Here is a 19,093-nt window from a genome sequence, read left to right as displayed (position 1 = left end):
TTTGTCCCAAACTTCAATCGGGCATCTGGCAAAACTCGACCTGAAAAAAAAACCCAGGTTGGGGGTATCTATCAAACGGAAGTCTATTAAAAAAGCAATCAAACTGAATTGTCGCTCTTGAAATTTTGATGGACTGCGCAACGAAAAATCAACGTTTTGATGGCAAAGTTTGTCGGAAAATGAGCGACGTGATTGAATGATGGCATTCACTGTGAGAACGCGAAACTCTGTCAAGCAACACCGCCCAAATTTTCCAGAGGGCACAGTGCGCTCTCACAGTTGTCACCCAAAAACGCACACAGTGCTCAAGGGTCAAGCTTAGTGGTTACTGATCTCGCACGTGACTCTACCTCAGCTCAACCCCTGAGATTGGCTGGGGCGCTCCACTGAGAGTGGCCCCAACTTTTTACTGTGGAAGCGTGGCAGCTTCCAAGCTTGACCGGGGTCGCGCCTGTGCTGTGTGCTGCTGCTGTTGCTGGTGAATTTGTGAACAAACCCGTCGCAAACGACGATAAACCGTTGATGAGCGACGACCATACCACGACCAATTCAAACGATACACCGACGGCTCCAATATCTCCCCCATCAACTATCACAATCGGTCACGGACAACACGTAAAAAAAACAACCGCCAAAATGAGGGCCATCCTCCCCCTCCTCTCCCTCGCCTCCATGGCCCAGGCCCTCTACTTCTACATCGACGTAACAACCCCCCGCTGCTTCTTCGAAGAGCTCCCCAAAGACACCCTCGTAGTAGGCCACTACGTAGCCGAAGAATGGGACGACCAGCGCCACCACTGGGCCAAGCACGAGGGCATCTCGATTTACATTTCCGTTGACGTATAACCTCCTCCCCCCCCTCCCCCCACATCCTTCCTTTTTCCTTGCTAACTTTGTGCCCCCCAGGAAATCTTCGACAACGACCACCGCGTCGTCTCCCAGCGCGGCGGCCCCTCGGGCAAATTCACCTTCACCGCCGCCGAAGCCGGCGACCACAAAATCTGCTTCACCCCCTCCTCCTCCAGCGGCCGCTCCTCCTGGCTGAGCATGGCCCAGCCCAACGGCGGCATCCGCCTCACCCTCGACATGGCCATCGGCGAGACTTCGGCTATCGACAGCAGCGACAAGTCCAAGATTGCCGACCTGGCCACCCGGGTCAAGGACCTGAACGCGAGGCTGAATGACATCAGGAGGGAGCAGGTGTTTCAACGTGTAAGTTGCTCTCATTCACGGAGATGGGGTGGTGCTAATATGAGGGGAACAATAGGAGAGAGAAGCCGAATTCCGCGATCAATCCGAGTCCACCAACGCTCGCGTCGTCCGCTGGATCTTGATTCAATTGTTTGTCCTTGCTGGTACCTGTGCTTGGCAGCTGAGCCATCTTAGGAGCTTTTTTATTAAGCAGAAGCTAACGTGAGAGAACAATTTTGGGGTATGACAAAAAGAAGGAGATGAGGGGGGTCTGGGCGTTTTATATATGTCGAAATAAGAAATATTTGTTTGTTGGTTGTTGCCGTGGTTGGTGGTTGTGGTTATGAAATTTAGAAATGAGACTTTTCAATGGGAAAACGGTCTGTCTTTCTGTCTATAATGTATGTATGTCTGTCGTGGGAGTTATGAAATCATAAAGACCAGGGATTGTATTTCAAGGCTGGAGGTGGAAAATGGTCCTATAAACATTGCTGGTGTCAGTGGAAACCAGAGTTCTTCAGATGCAATGTGATGCCTGGATGGATATTGTATGATGTGTTTGCTCACTGGAGGTGATGAGACAAGAAAAATATCACCAAATCCTTTCGTTATACACACCACAGATTTATATCAACTATAATTATCCCAGAGATTCCAACCCTTCACACCCTCAAGTTATCTGTCCAACATTCCGCCTAAATCAACCCTCCTCTCCAGCACCTTCCGCTCTTATCCCGACACCGTCCGCTCTCTACCCTCTTCGACTTGACTCCCTCCTCCCCTTGAATTTCCTCCTCACAACCAGCATTATTACCACACGCACCAAAGGCCTACACACCAACATAGGAAAACAGACAGCTCTTGTCAAGGAAAAACACCCAACAACGAACTAAACTATATCCAAAAAGCCAAACAACAAAAAGCCATTACAACAATAACAACAACAACAACAACAACAACAACAACAACAACAACAACAACAACAACAACAACAACAACAACAACAACAACAACAACAACAACAACAACAACAACAACAACAACAACAACAACAACAACAACAATTACAACAAAAGCGACAATGTTTGTCCCATTTTACAACGCCCAGAGTCCTGTACAAAAAAAGAAAAGAAATGATATACCCACTCACCCACACATACACACACGCTTATACAGACAGATAAAACAAAGAAAACATACACCAGGCAAAAAACAGGGCAGGTTGGGTTCGGAATCATTTTTTTTTCAACGACTCGAGTGTATACTGACTGACTGACTGCTGAACATAGCAAGGGGGCTCTTTCTCTTCGTGCTTGTGTTTTTCTTTTGGAGACAGAGAGAGATTCTTTCATTATTTCTGGACGAGCAAAAACAACAAGACGATGATGGAAAAAAGAAAACCAAAAAAAAAGGAGAACACCACCCTGTCCAGCCAGCCAGAAAAAAAACCACGAGTCAAAAGAAAAAAAGAAAAAAAAAAGTGATGAAACCATGCCCTGTTACAATGCCGTTCTTTTTCTGTATGTTCTCAAAAGGGATGCTGATTATTAGAGTGAGTTTATCTGTGAGTATGTGTGGTGGTGTGTGTGTAATGTGTGAGAGTGAGAGTGAGAGTGAGAGTGAGAGTGAGAGTGAGAGTGTGAGAGTGAGAGTGAAAACGTTCCCCCAAGGCGCCAAACAAGTCAAGACTGATATTTTCCCCTGCCAGGCCAGCCCAAGAAGTAGTTATTAGCCCTGCCAACATCCTCCGCGAGAGCTGCAAGCAGGTCAAAGGCCAGAAAGACAAGACAAAGACAGAAAAAAAAAGGGAGAAACCGGGATTATCGTAATCGTAATGATGTCCAGGAAAGGCGCCAAATGTGCTGGAATGCGCCCCCGTGTAAGAAAGGCGTCCTTCTAATGTCCCATGCAAAAAAACTAACAACGCATGTCGCAGACAAATCATAAAGGACTCCTATCTTCGAAAGCCCCTATATAGAACTTGCCGCCGGCTGCCGCTTACAACGCTGATCCAACAAGTTAGCCGACTTGTTTGTCAACACTCTCGAGGCAAAACAAAAAGGCAAAGCTTACTCAGCAAGACGCCAGATCAACGCGTAAAAAAACAACCAAAACCCATTAACCGCAGCAAAGAGTCTTCATGAACTTCTGGAAGCCTGTTGGCTGTGGTTGAGCGTTATTCTGGGGAGCAGGTATGGCGGGCGAGTGTGCCATCGGTCGTTGCGGCAGGTTCTGGGTGCTGGTCTGGAACTGGGCTTGGGTTGATCCCGTAGGTGTCGCTGCTGGCATGTTGTAACCCCCGACCGCGGGCCTTTGGGCTCCCAAGGCGGGCGCGTTTGGCCGTCCTTGCTTCGACTGCCTCTGGTTCGGCTGGGGCGGTAGGGGTTTCCCGGCGTTTAAATGCGACATGCTCAATTGAGGGGCTCGCGGGTCGCTTTGGTGGTGTGTCGTCGGCCCCCTCGAGTTGCCGTGGATCTCCATGGCCGAAGCCCCGGGGCGGGCGTTTGGGTTGTGCAAAGCGCCCGGGCGGTCCCAGTCCCCCTTCCTGTCGGGCTTGCCAACCTTCATCCAGTCATACTCTCCATCTTCGGGAATGCCAGCCTCCTTGAGCGCCGTGGTGAAAAGCTCACGGAGGTAGTCATAGTCGGGCGTGTCCTCAAAGCCGAGGTTGCGCACATATGTCAGATACGTCACCAGCTGCTCGGGGAAACCCTCGCACAGCTCCTTGATGGGCGTCGTCTGCTTCTTCTCACCAATCTTCTCGTACTTCTGCTTATTAGTAGCAGCCTTGAGACCCTGCCAGGGAAGACCACCGCGCAAAAAGTACATGAATACGTGGCCAAGGGCCTCGAGATCGTCTCTTCTCGACTGCTCGCGACCAAGATGGGTGTTGATACTCATGTAACGAGCAGTGCCAGAAAGCGACTTGCGTTCGCGGTAGGGAATGTGTTGCTTCGTCTTGGGGTCACGGTATTGTTTGGCCATACCGAAATCGACCACGTGGATGACATTGGAAGTCTTGGAGTTTGGCCTGCCGATGAGGAAGTTATCGGGCTTGATATCACGGTAGATCAGGTTCTTCTCGTGGATGGTTTGGACGCGGGATAGCATCTGCTTGGCGACCATGACAACCGTCTTGAGGGAGAATCTCCGGTTGCAGTGGTCGAAAAGATCCTCGAGCGATGGACCGAGAAGATCGATCACCAGGATGTTGTGCAGACCTTCTTGGCCGAAGTAGTACACATTTGGGATGCCAGCTGCGACAAGGTTAGCCTGAGGTCATTCCCGCCCATCATGGGTGGGCACATGTCTACTTACGGCACCCGACGAGGATCTTGTATGTCCTGTACTCATCTCTCAGTTGGGGGGCATCGCTCTTTCTTGGTTCCTGCAATCACGTCGCGTCAGCATTTGCTTCTACCCTTGACGAGATGTCGGATTCACGTACAAACTTGATGGCAACCTGTTGGTTGTTCAGGAGGTTTGTGCCCTCGAAAATTACACCGAACGAACCCTCTCCGATTTTCTTTCCCACTCTATAGTGTACACCAACAACGTTGGAGGATGACGACGCCATTTCGGGCGAATTGATCGTCAGCGATCAGGAGCAACGCGACAGTGATTGTATGTATAGCACAGTCTCGGAGTAAATCTATAGCAGACTTAGATGTCAGTCGCGAGTTGCTTGTGGTCCATCGGCCAAATGATTTGGCGTCGTGTGCGTTGCCGGTCCAGATCGTGAACAGGGCAGCCTAGTTGGCGGCCTGGTGTGTGGCAGTGGGCAAGACTGGCTGGACCAATATGCCGAAGCGGAAACAAATGTGCACTTGCGGTGCGAATGATAAACAATTGGGGTGGCGTATGGAGAGACTCACCCGATGTTCTCTGGACAAGACGTCAAGGTGGATGGAATGAGCGGAAAGAACCCCTGGGCCAGGCGGTGGGCCTCTCTCTCAGCTGTCGGGCGAGGCGAAGCAATTGCGGGCGTAAGGTTTCTGTCTTGTCCTGTCGGTCGGTGATCGTCGGGATAGCGGTCGCGGTTCGTGTTCGAGCTGGGTGGGTAGATAGTGGACGTGGCGGTGGGCGCGAGGGCGGGCGGATTGAATTGACGATTCCGTTTCTTGACCGAGTCGGCGGGTCTCTCTCTCCCGTCTTTCTCTCTCTCTCTCTCTTCTTCTTCCAGGCACCAAAACACCAGACAAAGCGAATTGACTTGGGTGTCGCGATTATCCGAATCGGCCCCAACACGACTTGTCGTCTGCGGCCCTTGCTCAGGCACACAGGTTTGTGATGGATGGGCGATGGTCGTGCGGTGTGGCGGAGAGGTGGAATGGGAGAAGGAGGAAAAGGCAAATGCAAAGGGAGAGCTAAAGGAGGACGAACGAAACAGAAGGGGACGGCCAGTGCCAGGGCAGCGCAGCAGCAGGCCAGCGGAGTCGAGGGCCGCGACAGGGGGCTAGCCGTGCACGGTCAAAATCCCACAGAGGCAAAGCGCCCCAGTCTTCTTCGTGTCCAGTCACGACCTCTGGGCTTTCAACATGACCTGAACTGTCATCCAATGGATGCTTGTGCCAAATGGCTGCAGAGCTTTGCCTCTCAAACTTTGTTACCTTGATATCGCCATGCTTTTGATACTGATCAAGGACATGAGGCTGCTGCTCCTCCAACTCAAACTCGAAACTAGCTGCCCGTCGCTTCCATTCAGACCAGGATTTCCAGGTTGATGTGCCCCGTGCTTTTTTCCCATGTGCCCGCCCACGGTTCACGCCCGAAAAGAAAACTCGCTCCCGATCAAGCTTCCATTTACGGTGGAGCAGAGATACAACTTTGCAATCTTCCCACTGGCCAATGCATTGAAATCCAGGCGCCGTCGTCATATAAAGAGACTTGGGCCAGCAGTTGATGCCGAAAGGAAAGGAAAGGAAAGGAAAGGAGAGGAGAGAGATCAAGAATCCATGGCCGAGGCCAACGACCCTCTTTGAGATCCATTTCCCAACCCCCAAATCTCCACCGCTAGAAGCTTTCCCGGAACGGCATCTCGTCCAGCGGCGGCATCATAAAAAAAGGGGGCCAATGGGCTGAGACGCATGACACTACTGCTCCTGGCTACAGTATGCAAACAAGCAAAGAGGAAGGTAGGACAAACCGTTCCCCATCTTGGTCCATCCATCCGTCATACGCTTCTCATCTGCCACAAAGGCACAAGGCTTTCGGTCCTCGCTCCGGGTCTCAGTGACGGTGGTGCGGTACGGGAGAACACGCGGTAGGGTAAAACGGGTAGGCGAGATGCAGTTGCGGGACGGAGGAGGAGGCGGTGACGGTGGACAGCCCTGGTGCTGCTTGAAGGGTAACCCTTGTTCAAACAAAAGTCTGGGGAGCATTTTTTTTCTTTCTGCGAGGCTGGGTCTGTTTTCCGTCCCGCTTTTCATCTCATCATTGCCAGAGGCCATCATCCAAACGACGTCAGATTAGACACCACTTCCTTCCTTGAAGATCCAATGTCGAGATGATTGATTGATTGATTGATTGATTGATTGATTGATTTCCTTCTGATGAACACGCCTGTCAAGCAGCCCACCAGCCTAGCCTCAAGGTGAGGCCATCGGGTCAAGCTGAAGGGAACCCAAGCTTTTGTTACCACAAGTTGATGATCACAAGCTCCATCACCACCAGGGTTTTCTTTCTTTTCTCACTGCCCCCTTGAGCCAAAAACGTTGAAGTCTTGGCGGCTCTAGGTAGGAATAGTGTAGCTCACAAATGCAACACGATCCCGATGGACGAGGCTGGGGAACATTGATGAACCCACCACGAAAGCATCACCATCATGATCCTGCTGCAGCACAACACTCTATCCCATCCATACCATCCTTCCTCATTTGGACATCCTGTCTCGGAGACCTGCCTTTTCTCTCCAACCTAGAAACCCCCCACAGCATTCAGCTGCAACAGCAGCCTGCAAGGCCAACTCACCAAGCATCTCTGGGCATCCTGGGGTACGGTAACAAAAAGACAAACATTTTCCATCTTCCTTTTCCAGCGCGGTTAACAACGTAGCATTCCTTGATATAACCGCCCGAAGAGTTCTAGATTCCATCTTTCTAAGCGCTTGTCTCGCTCTCGGTCCCTGGCAGTAAAGTAAAATAAAAAAAATGCAGGGACGACGGCATGTCCGTTGGTGCCAATACGCCAAAATCTCGCCAGTGTTGAATTTATTTCCGACGAAGACCACAACCGAAAGTGATTTTTTTCCGTTGTAAATTTAAGGATAGCCCAACCATTTCATTCAAAACTTTCTCGCCTCGGCGGCGGCGGTTGTCGCGTCTCTTGCTGGGGAGGAAAAGGATGGGAAATTGTTATTCTCCTCGGAAATAGAAACCGGAGGCTTTGCATTCGGCGAATCAGATGTGTTTGACATTTGTCAAACTTTGGGGGCATCATCAGACTGTGGCCAATGATATCCTATACATCTATATCCTCGAACACAGCTTCATGGTCTCGTGATCTTTATCATCTTTCTTCCAGGGTACCTATGTGCTCTGAGCAACGCTGATTCTCGCGACAAAGACCACACACACATCCTCGAGGGTTGTCAACGGGTGCACCTTCCGATGACATGCATCTTCAGTTCGCTTGCTACCCGGGTGGCTGTCTCACATCCTCCAACTAATAACCAGCACCTGTTTGCCCCCTTCCCGCTGGTGTTGGACTCAACTCGAGATAATAAAAACCTGAAAGAAACTCACCTCCTCTGACCACCACCGAAACGCCACCGGAACACAGTCCCCCTCAAACTCTCAGCCCTCCACAGCAATCATTGCTCCTTTAAGAAGTTGACAATCCATGTTGTGCAACCCTCCCTCCATCCCATTAAGTATTCCTTTCCCATCTCCCAGCAGTCCTCGGATCAAAACACATTATTCACTTCATTCACACATCTTTTCTCAAGCCACCTAGCTAGCTTGTATGTCACTCAAGAAATTCTCATACTCAACTACCTCCATACGCTGCTTCTCACCCCCTTTTTCACCCCACTCCATCAGAACGAGAGAAAAAAAAAAGTCAAAACTCCCAAGCAGCAAAAGTAGCAAGCCTATATGACGAATTACTTCTACACTTTCAGTTTGGTCATTGTCTATGTCTCAACAATGTTGTTGTATTTCCCATTCTTCCCCCCGGCCCAAAACACATCGCCTTAAACCACCCACCCACCCACCACCACCACCACCACCACCATCCCTTACAAATCCAACATCATGATAGTTATGAGAACTAAAACAGACAGAAGAGAGAAAAAAAGAAGTCACATTCATCTGGTGTGTGTTGTGTGTGTGTGTGTGTCCCCATCCCATTAATAACATCATAAAAAAAAATGAAAAAGTCCATCCCCCCCACCCCCCGACGCCCAAATTCATTTTCGTTCCCTAGGTACTTTCTCGCTCACTCCCTCCCTTCAGCAATAACAGCAAAAAAATCATCACGACAAAAAGCCCACAAACAATCCTCTCCTCTCCTATCCCTCAAACCGCAAACAAGCCCCCACCCCCATTCTTTCCCCCATCCTTACCCGCCGCCGCCTTCTCCGCAAACTTCTTCAGAATCGCCGCCTCCTCGCTCCTACCATCCCCATTAACACTCGACCTCCCAGCCGCCGTCAGCTCGCTAAACGCCGCCGTCACCGTCTTCTCAGCATACTCGCTCGTCGTGAGAAACCACGCATCCGCCCTCGCCTTCTCAACATACCCCCTCAGCTCATCATCCTCCCACTTCATATTCTCCAATATCTTCTGCTGCGCCTGCTCGTCCAGGTTCCCAAACCGTCGGTCCACCTCCTCCGTGTACACCCCCAAACACTCCGAAGGCTTGACAAACGGGCTGAACTTGTCGTCTGAGAGTCCTGTTGTTGCGTGGTGGGCAGTTAGCATGTGATCCAGTCCCTGACAAATGAACAACTTACTCTGCTCGTAAACAGCAAAGAGGGTATGGTAGGTAGCCGTGTTGCCCAACAACGTCAGCTGCGCCTCGTCACCCTTGTTCTTAGTCTGGTTGACAGCCTTCCAATCGTCGCGAACAAAACAGCGACGCCAGATCAGCCGCACCGCCTTAGCACGTTCCTCGCCCTTGAGGCCGTACTTAGCAACCTTGAGGGCCAGACAGAACGGGTCCGGGATCACGTGCTCGTACTGCTCGCCTAGGTCGGCCAGCGTGAGCAGGTCGATCAAGGTGGCAGGATGCAACGCCTCATGCTTGAGCAAGCGAGACATGCCGTCCTCAAAAATCCGGTGGAATGCCTTTTGTCTCTTGGGAATCAGCACGGCTTGCTCCTTGAGAAGAAGCTCCAGCTCCGCCGACTCGTCAACCCCCTCCTTGATGATGGGCAGGATGGTCTTGTAGAGAGTGTCCTGGATCTTGATAATCTCCAGCTCTTGATCAATCTTTTCCAGGTTGATGCTGGTCTTGGCCAGAAGATCAGTGGATGCGCTGCTGACGTGGTCTCCATTCGTGGACTGTTCAGCTTCCTCAGCCAAAAAGGCCAGCTTGCCCAGGCTGAGCTCAATCTTCTTATTCCAGATCTGCTGCTTGCGGCTCAGACCCAGATTGAGAAGAGTTTCGGCAGCATGGTCAATATCGTTTTCTCGTTGGACATCGTTGATCCATGAAATCTTGGCCAGCTCAGGCTTGGCCCGGAGGAATAGCGTAGCAAAGCCATGTCTGTCGTATGGAAAGTCGAGAACGGCCTGGACTCCACTGTTCTCGAGCAGGACCTCATAAGCACGGAAGGCAAAGTTCGCTCCATAGTCGTCAAATAGCCTACCCATACGCTTCTTCTTCTCTTCAACCTGGAACTGCATGTTCTCGGCGTTTTGGGGGACGGCGCTGGCGGCCTTCTGCTCCATCAACAGAATCTGCTGCACAACGACTTCGGCAAGGGCATCAAAGCCCTTGTACTCTTTGGCAAGCTGGATAGCCTCCTCCCAGAGTTCAAAGTCCTTCAGACGGGTTACCTTGTCATAAACCTCCTCCGCGTACGCCTTCAGATAGAGTTTTCCGCGCTCCTGAATTTCCGAGACTTCACTTTCCGTAGCCCACGAGGCCTGGTCGATCAATGATTGCAGGTATTGGCTGATCAAAGGTGGCAGCAGACCTCGGGTTGACTCGAGGAGCATTTTGTTGGCGGGGTTGCTCTCTTGTGCTGGTTGATGGGAGTCGAGCCACTTGAAACAGAACTCAACAAGTCGCTTGTGGTTGTGAATAATGAGATGAGTAGCAGACCAGGGCTCTGGGAATCCGGTGCCGCCCGGGACCTCAGTGCCGCTCACTCCATAGTCATTAGCCCTGGAGAGACGGAACTTCCGGGCCTCGGCAAGCGCTCCGTTCTCGACAGTAGCGGCTTCCCATGCCAGTCGGGTGATTTCATCATCAGAGTTGACAACTCCCTTTGTGTAGATGTACTTGATGACCTGATAAGTCCAAGCAAGGAAGATGTCGAATCTCCAGACGTCATGAATAAACCAATGCCGGACAGGATCAACCTCTCCGACCGCCATGTTGAGGTCCGTTTTTTGGCTTTCATGAATCCAGGCAACGATTTCCGTGACCACTGTTCTCTCTCCTTGTGGTCGCTGTGCGAGGAAGTCCTCATGCTTCTGCCACACATATGTTGCAACCGCCAGTTTTTCGGCGTTGTAGAGCAACTTCCAGCGGGTTTGGGCATCCAGCTCAATCGCGAGCTCGCCAACGTAGGAGATTAGGCCATCCAGATAGCTGATCCGTAGCCGAAGGTTGTTTTCGAGGGAGGCTGAGATGTTGGAAATGAAAGGTGTCTTGGAGCCCAGGATCTCGCTGCTGAGCAGGATAGCGGCTGTTCCAATATCCTGCGCGGAGAAAGGAAGCTGCCTCTTGCCCCGAAAGACGAGCGGGTTGTCCCCCTTGACCCCAAAGAAGACGGCCTGCTCGAGCTTGCTCTTTGCTGTGATTTGTGGTGGCTGGTTAGTAGTGAATCGGTCCACATCCGTCACGGCAACCCTGACAGTCCCAACACCTTGCAACAAGAGCACGACGGCCGGATTTTTGGTTCTGAATCGGTGGATACGCTGCCCATCTTGACCCGGATCATTGCTGCTGGGCTCTTCGCTGCCGGAGCCAACCACCTGTAATGAATCCTCATCTCGAAAGTCGATCACGTCCTCAAACGTTGGCGGTAAGACATGAGCGTCATCCAGCAGCTGCACGTCAGGAGACTCGGGGAGCAAACCCATGGAGGCAACAACTACGGCCCGGTCAAATACGACGAAAGCAACAAGTGCTGGACGTGGTAGGTGGAGTCGGGGTTTCTCGGCAGCAACAGGTCTGACGGGGGTGGTGTATGAATTTATCGGGCGAACAATACCAAGTCGATAGTCCCCCTCCTCGATCGTCACCTCCACAATGGCATATCGAGACTGGCGCCTGTCCGAGTGTGATACCAGCAACAATCCATGCTGTACCGTGTCGATCCCTTGTTCAAAGTCATACTTGTTGAGTCGACTGGCACTAATGTATTTGTCTTCAACGCCTCGTGGGACAAAGGTAAAGTCCAATACCTCAAAAGAATCCGGTGTGAACTCCTGAGCTTTCTTGTCGGTTGCGCGGACTGCTTCGCTCAAGGCATCTCGCAGAGGAAAGTCGATAAGCAACTCGTGCTGACCGCCACGATGGATCTTCCAAAAGCATAATCTCCCTTTGGTGGAAGCGGCGGCAATGATGCGCTCTCCGACGTTCGACCCATGTGTTGCCCGTGCGGCTACAATGTCGGTCCGAGATGAGGAGCCAGAAAAGGCGTTGCGGATGTTGCCAAGGAAGCCCACCAGATTGTTGGACAAGCCGTCGCGGAGGAATTGGACGGAGATTCCAGGTCGGCCGTGGGTATCCCTGACGCTCATGTAGGCAAGGCGACCACTGCTCAGAACAAGGACGAAGGCAGAAGTTTCCGCGTTTACAATCTGAAGGACATGCTCTCCGGAGAACATCCCCGGGATGCTGTCCTCGACCCCGTTCCGTTGCTGGCGGATGAAGTCGAGAGTAGCGGCGCTCGCAATAGATTCCCAGTAGGCGATTTTGCCGCTGACGGGCATGACAACCACCAGACCCGGTTCATCGGAGGCGGCGGATGGTGGCACTAGGGAGCCGAGCGGTAGAGGGTCGTTGACGTGCTTCGAGGGATAGGGGAGTGTGAAGACGAATGTTTCGGGAGATGAGACGGTCGATGCATATGGCCAGACGAAGGCGTGCGTATGGGTGAGGGTCAGGGCATAGCCGCTTGAAGAAAAGATGGCACCCTGCTGTCGGTCTTTTAGAGGAGTTAGCATCACAAGTCCACGCGGAGTTCCCTCGCCCAAGGGTACAGGCAGGTAGGTCTTACTCTGCGCGTCGGCGCGGAGCCTATCCGGCAACGCTGGCAGCTTGCTCACTGTGTACGCATTGTTCTGTGTCTGTACAGAGTAACTAGTCAGCATACATCGGGATCATTCACGGCGCATGCGAGACATACCAGAACAACACTCCCATCGCCCTTGTTTGGTCTCTCGCCGGCCTTTGGCTTCTTGAAACGGACACTGAGCTCCCGTCGCGGCACGCCGACATTCTCAATGCCGTCGCTCTTCGTGCCAAGCAGGTCGAGCTGGTCCGACTTCACCTCAAAGGTCTCGGGCGCGGCAGTGGCAGCGGCATCGGGATTCGCAAAAGTCGTTTCCGACAATGGCAGTCTTTGCCGTTTCGCTTTGGGTTGTTGTGCTGAATTCTCGCCGCTCAAAGGTCGCTGACGACGGCGACTGCTGCGGGTTCCCTTCGCGGGCCCGCCTTCTTGGAGAGTGGGCGCAAACATCGAGTTCGCGGTCGCGACTTGATGTGGTGATGTTTTTTTTTCTTCAGGTGCTGATGATGCGCGACCTGGCGACGGGACCGCCGATTGAGAGAGGCGTCACTGGGGTTCGTGGAAATCGGGTAGTCGATGCTCTATCTCAGCATGTCTCTGGTGGAATGGGTAGGATGCTCGAGATCGCTGATAAAAGGTGAATACAGGCTGCTGTCGGGTTCTGGAGACGGCGGAAGAGGATGGAATTGAAGGGTGACACTTCTTTTCGGTTTGACCTTTCCACAGGCACGAGTGACGAAGCCTTCAGCGATTGGCCTGTGTTGACTTTGGTCGAAAAAGTATTGATACCTGATTGGCTCCGAGCCGCAAATCGTGAAGACCAAGCTGCCAGTGCTTTCTTCGCGCTAGCACCCGATTGGGGAGCACGGCCAAGACTGTGATCTCCACCGCAAAAATAGTGTTAAATCGAGACGTTGGGAGAGCAGCATCTCCAGGTGATTTCAGGATGTAGTGAGCGCAGCCAAGGTCTAACAAGGCCTTTGTGAACCCTTAAACAAAGCTGTATGTCTTTGAAGGGGAATTTTTAGAGCTTTGTAGCCAGTTATTTTGATGCTTTGTATCCAATGCAAAGGTATGGCATGGCGGTATAACCGAAGGCCATCGTTTGATATCGAAGTCTCTCGCTAACAATCCCCATGTTTTCAGAAAAGGCTTTGGGAACTTTCCTCTCGACCACTACCTTTTCACTTCCTTCACACTTGGTAGTTGTGATCCCTCTTTACCTTTCACCTCATTGTTTTCTTTTTTGGCCATAGCTCCCTCTTCTCATTCCATTTTCTCGCCATCAGGAGGAAAGGCCTCGCAATGGGTTAGTCCACCGTTGCAGTCAGCAAATTCTGGACTTTTAAGGGGACCACGGACAGTGAGTGACATCATCGCGGATTGGGGCTCCGTCGCGGTATTATTCCGTCGCAACGACCACCCACCACCAACGACACACTCACTATCCAACCTTGTCGGCGTGGAATAACCAAGATAGCAATCTGGCCAATATCTCTCCATTTCGATATGTTTCCTGGCAATAGAGAGATTGAGAATCAGCAGCCATGAACCGAGCGGCCACATCCATCACCATCACTGACCCCTTTGTCAAGTACACGTCCCTGATAGCTACAGGTGCTTACAGCCCTGATGCGGCACAGTACCGTCTCGCACACCACCTCCAAAAGATATACACAAGACTCAAAGACTACAAACCCACCCACGAGTATCGAAGCAGGCTGGGCCAGATTGCCAGAGCCATTGATCCTGTCACCACGAGTGCACATGGAGGAGACGATATAGCGTCTCCCACCCATCCCATTCGTCGGAATCCTCTCTTTTCCAAACTTTTTCAGCGAGACGACAGCAAAGACAGTCTTGCCCTGGCAAGAACACTCACTGACCAGCAAGCCGCTCTCCATGTAAACTCTCCCAAAGGGCTTTTTCTGTCGGGCGAGGTGGGCACAGGCAAATCGATGTTGCTCGATCTCTTGGCCGAGGGTCTTCCTACACAAGGGAAGAAGAGGTGGCATTATAACACATTCATGCTTCACGCCTTTTCACGGCTGGAAGAATTCCGAAAGTCGCACTCCAAGGTCTTTTCAACACACGGCGCAGAGTACTCGCTGCTGTGGATAGCAAAGGAAATGGTTGAGCAGTCTCCCATTCTCTTCCTTGATGAGTTTCAGCTCCCTGATCGAGCCGCCAGCAAGATCATGAACAATCTTTTCATTGCCTTTTTCCAGTTGGGTGGTGTTCTCATTGCTTCGTCCAACAGAATGCCCGAGGAGCTTGAGAAAGCCACGGGTGGTTACTACTCGCCACCAACCACCGGTGGACTTGTGGAAAGGGTACTAGGGTATGGCAAGAGTCAGTATGGTGAGCTGTTTGGGAAGACGAGTGATTTTGCCAGCTTTCTGGAAGTTCTGAAGGCTCGATGTGACTTCTGGCACATGGAGGGCACGCGGGACTGGCGGAGAAGGGAAAGCCATGGCAGTGCTACTCTCCCTGTTGCGGAGTCATCTGGTACTTTGCATGCCGAGAGTTGGTCAGCAAGAACAGCCGTCAGTACTGCTGAGCATGGCCATGAAGAGGTCGAAAGCAACTCTTCAGCACGGGCACCAGCGATGTATTTCCTACCATCTCAAAATCAGGAAACATGGCAAACCATTTACTCAGACACTGCGGATTGGGAGCCATACTCTCAAATAGTGTATGGGAGGAAGGTAACTGCTCCCAGACAGCGACACGGAGTGGCGTGCTGGAGCTTTGATGAACTCGTGAGATCTCTAGGTCCCGCAGATTACATCAGTCTGGCGTCCAACTACCACACCTTCATCATTGACAACATTCCTGTTTTGGAGTTTTCCATGAAGAACGAGGCCAGAAGGTTCATCACCTTTTTGGACGCCCTGTACGAGTCACGCTGCAAGCTCATTGTTCGTGCTGAGGTCGGCCCTGATGACTTGTTCTTCCCGGAGATGAGGGCGTCGGGTAGAACAACGGGCGGAATTGGGACCGCTCCGGCCCAAGTTGAGGTTGTCGATGATGCTACCTATTCCGAGACCATCGCAGAGGTTTTCCAAGATCAAATGTCCCCCTTCCGGCCCAACATCTCTACTTATGCCGACTCCAGAAATGCCAAATATGATCCGGATCAGGACTCGGATTTTGGCAAGGAACAGGAGAGCAAGATTGACTTTACCAAAACCGGGGGTTTCACCGGTGAAGACGAAAGATTCGCGTACAAGAGAGCCACGAGTAGACTGTGGGAGCTATGCAGCGGGCAGTGGCATGCTCGGGAAGGGGATTGGTGGCGCCCTTTGGCGAGGGAGGCTAGGCACTGGGAAGGCAAAGAGGTATCGAAGCCTATGCCTTCACCCCTTATTAACTCACCCAAGAGCGAGATTACCATGGGTGAGCCTGTAGAGTTGGATGAGACTGCTGGCCTGGAGAGGCATAGAGCTCAAAGCTTGAAGGAGGGCGAACGCCACACGATCTAAGCACATGGTTCTGTGTAAAGCTTAGCAACTGAGAGCCAAGTTTTTATATAGCTTGACAGAGATTTCTGTCCTGGAAAGCACCCTGGCTGCCTTGGAGGATCTCCATAAGGGAAGTGATGGCGCTCCTTGCTCGTGGTAACCACCGCTTGCTTGCAGTATATGTATGCGTTTGGTCGCGACGTTTCTTGTTTGCTTGTGGATTACGTTTGGTCACAAAGCTTCAAATTTCAGCACCGCCTGTGGGCGGTGTGGCTACTAGAATCTCGGATGATTCTTTTTTTATATTTCTTTTTTTTTTTTTTTTTTTTTTTTTTTTTTTTTTTTTTTTTTTTTTTTTAAAAAAAAAAGTAAATCGCTTTCAATCAAGTATTATGATTCAGAGATCAATTCGTTTAGCACCCACTCTCTTGTCTCTTCTTCACATTCGTTTATGATCCTCTCTCTTTTCTCTTCTTTACATCAATGATTCTTCCTTTTCCCTCTACCTAGGTATAATACAGTCAAGATGCAGCACACTATCAAGACCAGCTCCTTTATTCTCTCTCATACACACACCAAGGGGTTGGCAATCCCTCGTGTACCGGTCGATATGGCAATTTAAGAAGTCTAACTCTAAGAATTAAAGGCTTGATTAAGGTTTGATGAGATAATCTCCTGGCTGGCTCTTTCCACCTTCTGTGTTCTCTTTGTTGACTGTCTAGCGTAGCGCCCGTAGGTTTACAAAATCATCACGACTTACCACAATTTCCACGATTCCCTACAAAATCCACCACCTTACAACCAAAATGCAGAAAAACGCCATCAAAACCAGCTTTTTTATTCTTTCGGATTCACACGCCGAGAAGGGGCTGGCGATCCCCAATGTACCAGTCGACGTAGCAATTCACTGTGGCGACTTGACCGAGGAATCCAAAATCCACGAGTTCCAAACATCTCTGGACCTCCTCCGCCACATCGATGCCCCTCTGAAATTGATCATCGCGGGAAATCACGATTTTACACTCGACAAAACAGCTTTTGAGAAAAAAGTGGCAGAATTTCAGCAGCTTTACCTGGCTCGGATACAGATCTCAACAAAACCGAATATGAAGATGTCGGAGAGGCCAGACACTTGTTCAACTCGGAAGATGTCGTCTTTCTAGGAAAGGGCATCCACAGTTTTGCCCTCCGAAACGGAGCGAAATTGACGGTCTACGCCAGCCCATTCACGCCATCACTCGAAGCAGACGACTGGGGTTTCAGTACAAACGAGGAGAGAAACCACGAATTTAACATACCGAGTGATGTCGACATTGTCCTCACACACGGCCCACCGAATGGGATCCTCGACCGTGCAGCGTCCAAGCAGAGACTCGGATGCGAACATCTCTTTGCTGCTGTTGCCAGAGCGCGCCCAAAGATGCACTGCTTTGGGTATGTTCATAATGGTTGGGGGGCCAAATTTGTGGCATGGCGGGAAGTACCCAGTAAGAAGCCAAGTCACTTTAGTGACATCAACAACGAGGGGTCTGTTTTGGTGGAAAATCTTGGGAGTATTCTTCCGTGGAAATGGGATACGGAGGATGTGGTTCGAGAGAAGGAGAGCCGGCTGGAAGATTTGCGGAGGAGGGGTTACAGGAGGACAAGTCATTGTGCCGGGGATGAGCAGCCGATTGAGGTGGGAAAGAGTACTTTGTTTGTTAACGCGGCTATTCAAGGGGCGAAGGATGGGACACAATTTCCATGGGTTGTTGATATTGACTTACCTGCTGCTGTCGCGTTAGAAGGATGTTAATAGATATGATGTATAAGCTGATGGGCTTTGGAATTTGAAACTTTACTGAGAGGCATGTCAGTACCTGTGAGTCGTCTCCTGCTTGTATAAATTGGACTTGTACTTCCTTCAGCTTCGGGAACAGATGACGTTCTTAGAGCCATGGAAATAAATTCTAGTGACGCACGCAGTCCATTCAAGACATATAACACGGGCTCGAAAGTGTTTAAGCTGTATTTAAAAGACTGTCCGTTACCTGTTCAGGCCTTGGAACTATCTTAAAACGCAAATAGACTATGTTTGAAGCCTTACCTAGCCAAGGGGTTCATGAGTCTAGAAAGACAACTGAAACATACCGACTGGTAATTTTGAAAGCATTTTAGTAAACCTGATGAGACTATCTTTTCAGCAATATCAATAACTACATCAATAGATATCCATTGCTTTAGTCTTGTTTTTATATCCATCAACCTCAGTTTTGAAGGCCACTGTAGCAGTGATTCTGGCCTTTACGCAATCTCTTACTTTCAGTGGCAAAGATGGGATCAAAATTCTGTTGAGATAATCTGATATATATACTTCCCCTCGATATGAATGCCATCCATATGATACCTCTTATCTCTATTCTCTGATTCTCCACACTCAGCGTAACCGAACTCTTCACCGTTTCAAACCTCATAGCCACGCCGGTACCTCATACTACATTCTCATCCCTACTTTTCTCTAATTTCCCGCCATCTCAGGTCCCTCAAACCCCTTGATATGTCTTTGTAAACACTTGACCTTACACAGGAGTGGGCCGCGTGCCAAGACCACGTCAGCAGCCCTCACCACTAATTGGGATGGATGAGAACTTTGCCGTGGGGTTTATCTCGGTTCTCAAGCTGAGTGGTTGATTGTCTCCATGCTCGAGGGAATGTGCTAAACTTTTACCAGTTCGCAATATCTGAAACAGCAGCGTGCAATCATGGAAGTTTGTTCACAGTGAAAGAATTAGGTAGATATCACGATTTCAGGTGGGCAGATCGGCCATCTTCGAAGACTGTTGACTAGCTTCGATGGCCTGTTACTATTTTTGAAGGCCTATTAACTAAGGTACCTGGTATCTTAGAAGGTCTGTCAACTACCCACCCCAAGGTATCTTAAGAGGCCTATCGTTCTAATCATCCTCAGTGACATGTTTGCTGATATCTTTGAAGTCTTGTTCATCTGGCTCGAAGTGATGCCCTCTCATGTACGGGCTGCCTCATGTCT

The 19,093-nt window shown here is 50.7% G+C and overlaps 7 protein-coding genes across 7 annotated transcripts; 4 read left to right on the top strand and 3 right to left on the bottom strand.

Annotated features, from left to right (window-relative positions):
* The first annotated feature begins 389 nt into the window (after window positions 1–389).
* ERP1 (emp24p/erv25p-related protein) lies at window positions 390–1,781 on the top strand. The gene is made up of 3 exons (XM_062911878.1): window positions 390–840; window positions 907–1,212; window positions 1,268–1,781. Exons 1-3 carry the CDS (start codon window positions 523–525, stop codon window positions 1,415–1,417), a joined length of 774 nt encoding a protein of 257 aa, XP_062765512.1. The 5' UTR covers window positions 390–522; the 3' UTR covers window positions 1,418–1,781.
* An 812-nt stretch (window positions 1,782–2,593) lies between these two features.
* YCK2 (Palmitoylated plasma membrane-bound casein kinase) lies at window positions 2,594–4,768 on the bottom strand (the record flags this gene model as incomplete). The annotated part of the gene is given in 5 exon segments (XM_062911877.1): window positions 2,594–2,786; window positions 2,805–3,197; window positions 3,265–4,448; window positions 4,510–4,579; window positions 4,640–4,768. The coding sequence occupies 3 exon segments, from the start codon at window positions 4,766–4,768 to the stop codon at window positions 3,310–3,312; spliced, it is 1,338 nt and encodes a 445-aa protein (XP_062765511.1). The 3' UTR covers window positions 2,594–2,786; window positions 2,805–3,197; window positions 3,265–3,309.
* Window positions 4,769–4,785: 17 nt separating this feature from the next.
* Window positions 4,786–6,068, bottom strand: QC763_0063590 (uncharacterized protein; the record flags this gene model as incomplete). The annotated part of the gene is given in 3 exon segments (XM_062905890.1): window positions 4,786–4,843; window positions 5,067–5,558; window positions 5,575–6,068. 3 exon segments carry the CDS (start codon window positions 6,066–6,068, stop codon window positions 4,786–4,788), a joined length of 1,044 nt encoding a protein of 347 aa, XP_062765510.1.
* A 2,508-nt stretch (window positions 6,069–8,576) lies between these two features.
* Window positions 8,577–13,545, bottom strand: QC763_402490 (uncharacterized protein). The gene is made up of 3 exons (XM_062911876.1): window positions 12,719–13,545; window positions 9,146–12,659; window positions 8,577–9,085 (listed from the first exon to the last, which is right to left on the bottom strand). Exons 1-3 carry the CDS (start codon window positions 13,049–13,051, stop codon window positions 8,709–8,711), a joined length of 4,224 nt encoding a protein of 1,407 aa, XP_062765509.1. The 5' UTR covers window positions 13,052–13,545; the 3' UTR covers window positions 8,577–8,708.
* Window positions 13,546–14,148: 603 nt separating this feature from the next.
* On the top strand, window positions 14,149–16,086 carry QC763_402480 (uncharacterized protein; the record flags this gene model as incomplete). The annotated part of the gene is made up of 1 exon (XM_062911875.1): window positions 14,149–16,086. One exon carries the CDS (start codon window positions 14,149–14,151, stop codon window positions 16,084–16,086), a length of 1,938 nt encoding a protein of 645 aa, XP_062765508.1.
* A 505-nt stretch (window positions 16,087–16,591) lies between these two features.
* QC763_402470 (uncharacterized protein) lies at window positions 16,592–16,687 on the top strand (the record flags this gene model as incomplete). The annotated part of the gene is made up of 1 exon (XM_062911874.1): window positions 16,592–16,687. The coding sequence occupies one exon, from the start codon at window positions 16,592–16,594 to the stop codon at window positions 16,685–16,687; it is 96 nt and encodes a 31-aa protein (XP_062765507.1).
* A 184-nt stretch (window positions 16,688–16,871) lies between these two features.
* QC763_402460 (uncharacterized protein) lies at window positions 16,872–17,860 on the top strand (the record flags this gene model as incomplete). Its single annotated transcript, XM_062911873.1, has 2 exons — window positions 16,872–17,183; window positions 17,207–17,860. The coding sequence occupies 2 exons, from the start codon at window positions 16,872–16,874 to the stop codon at window positions 17,858–17,860; spliced, it is 966 nt and encodes a 321-aa protein (XP_062765506.1).
* Window positions 17,861–19,093: the final 1,233 nt, after the last annotated feature.

The sequence above is a fragment of the Podospora pseudopauciseta genome, chromosome 4 (assembly GCF_035222475.1).
Source record: "Podospora pseudopauciseta strain CBS 411.78 chromosome 4, whole genome shotgun sequence".
NCBI lineage: Eukaryota > Fungi > Ascomycota > Sordariomycetes > Sordariales > Podosporaceae > Podospora > Podospora pseudopauciseta.
Note: the sequence above shows the minus strand (reverse complement) of the source record. Positions and strands in the feature narration are given on the sequence as shown.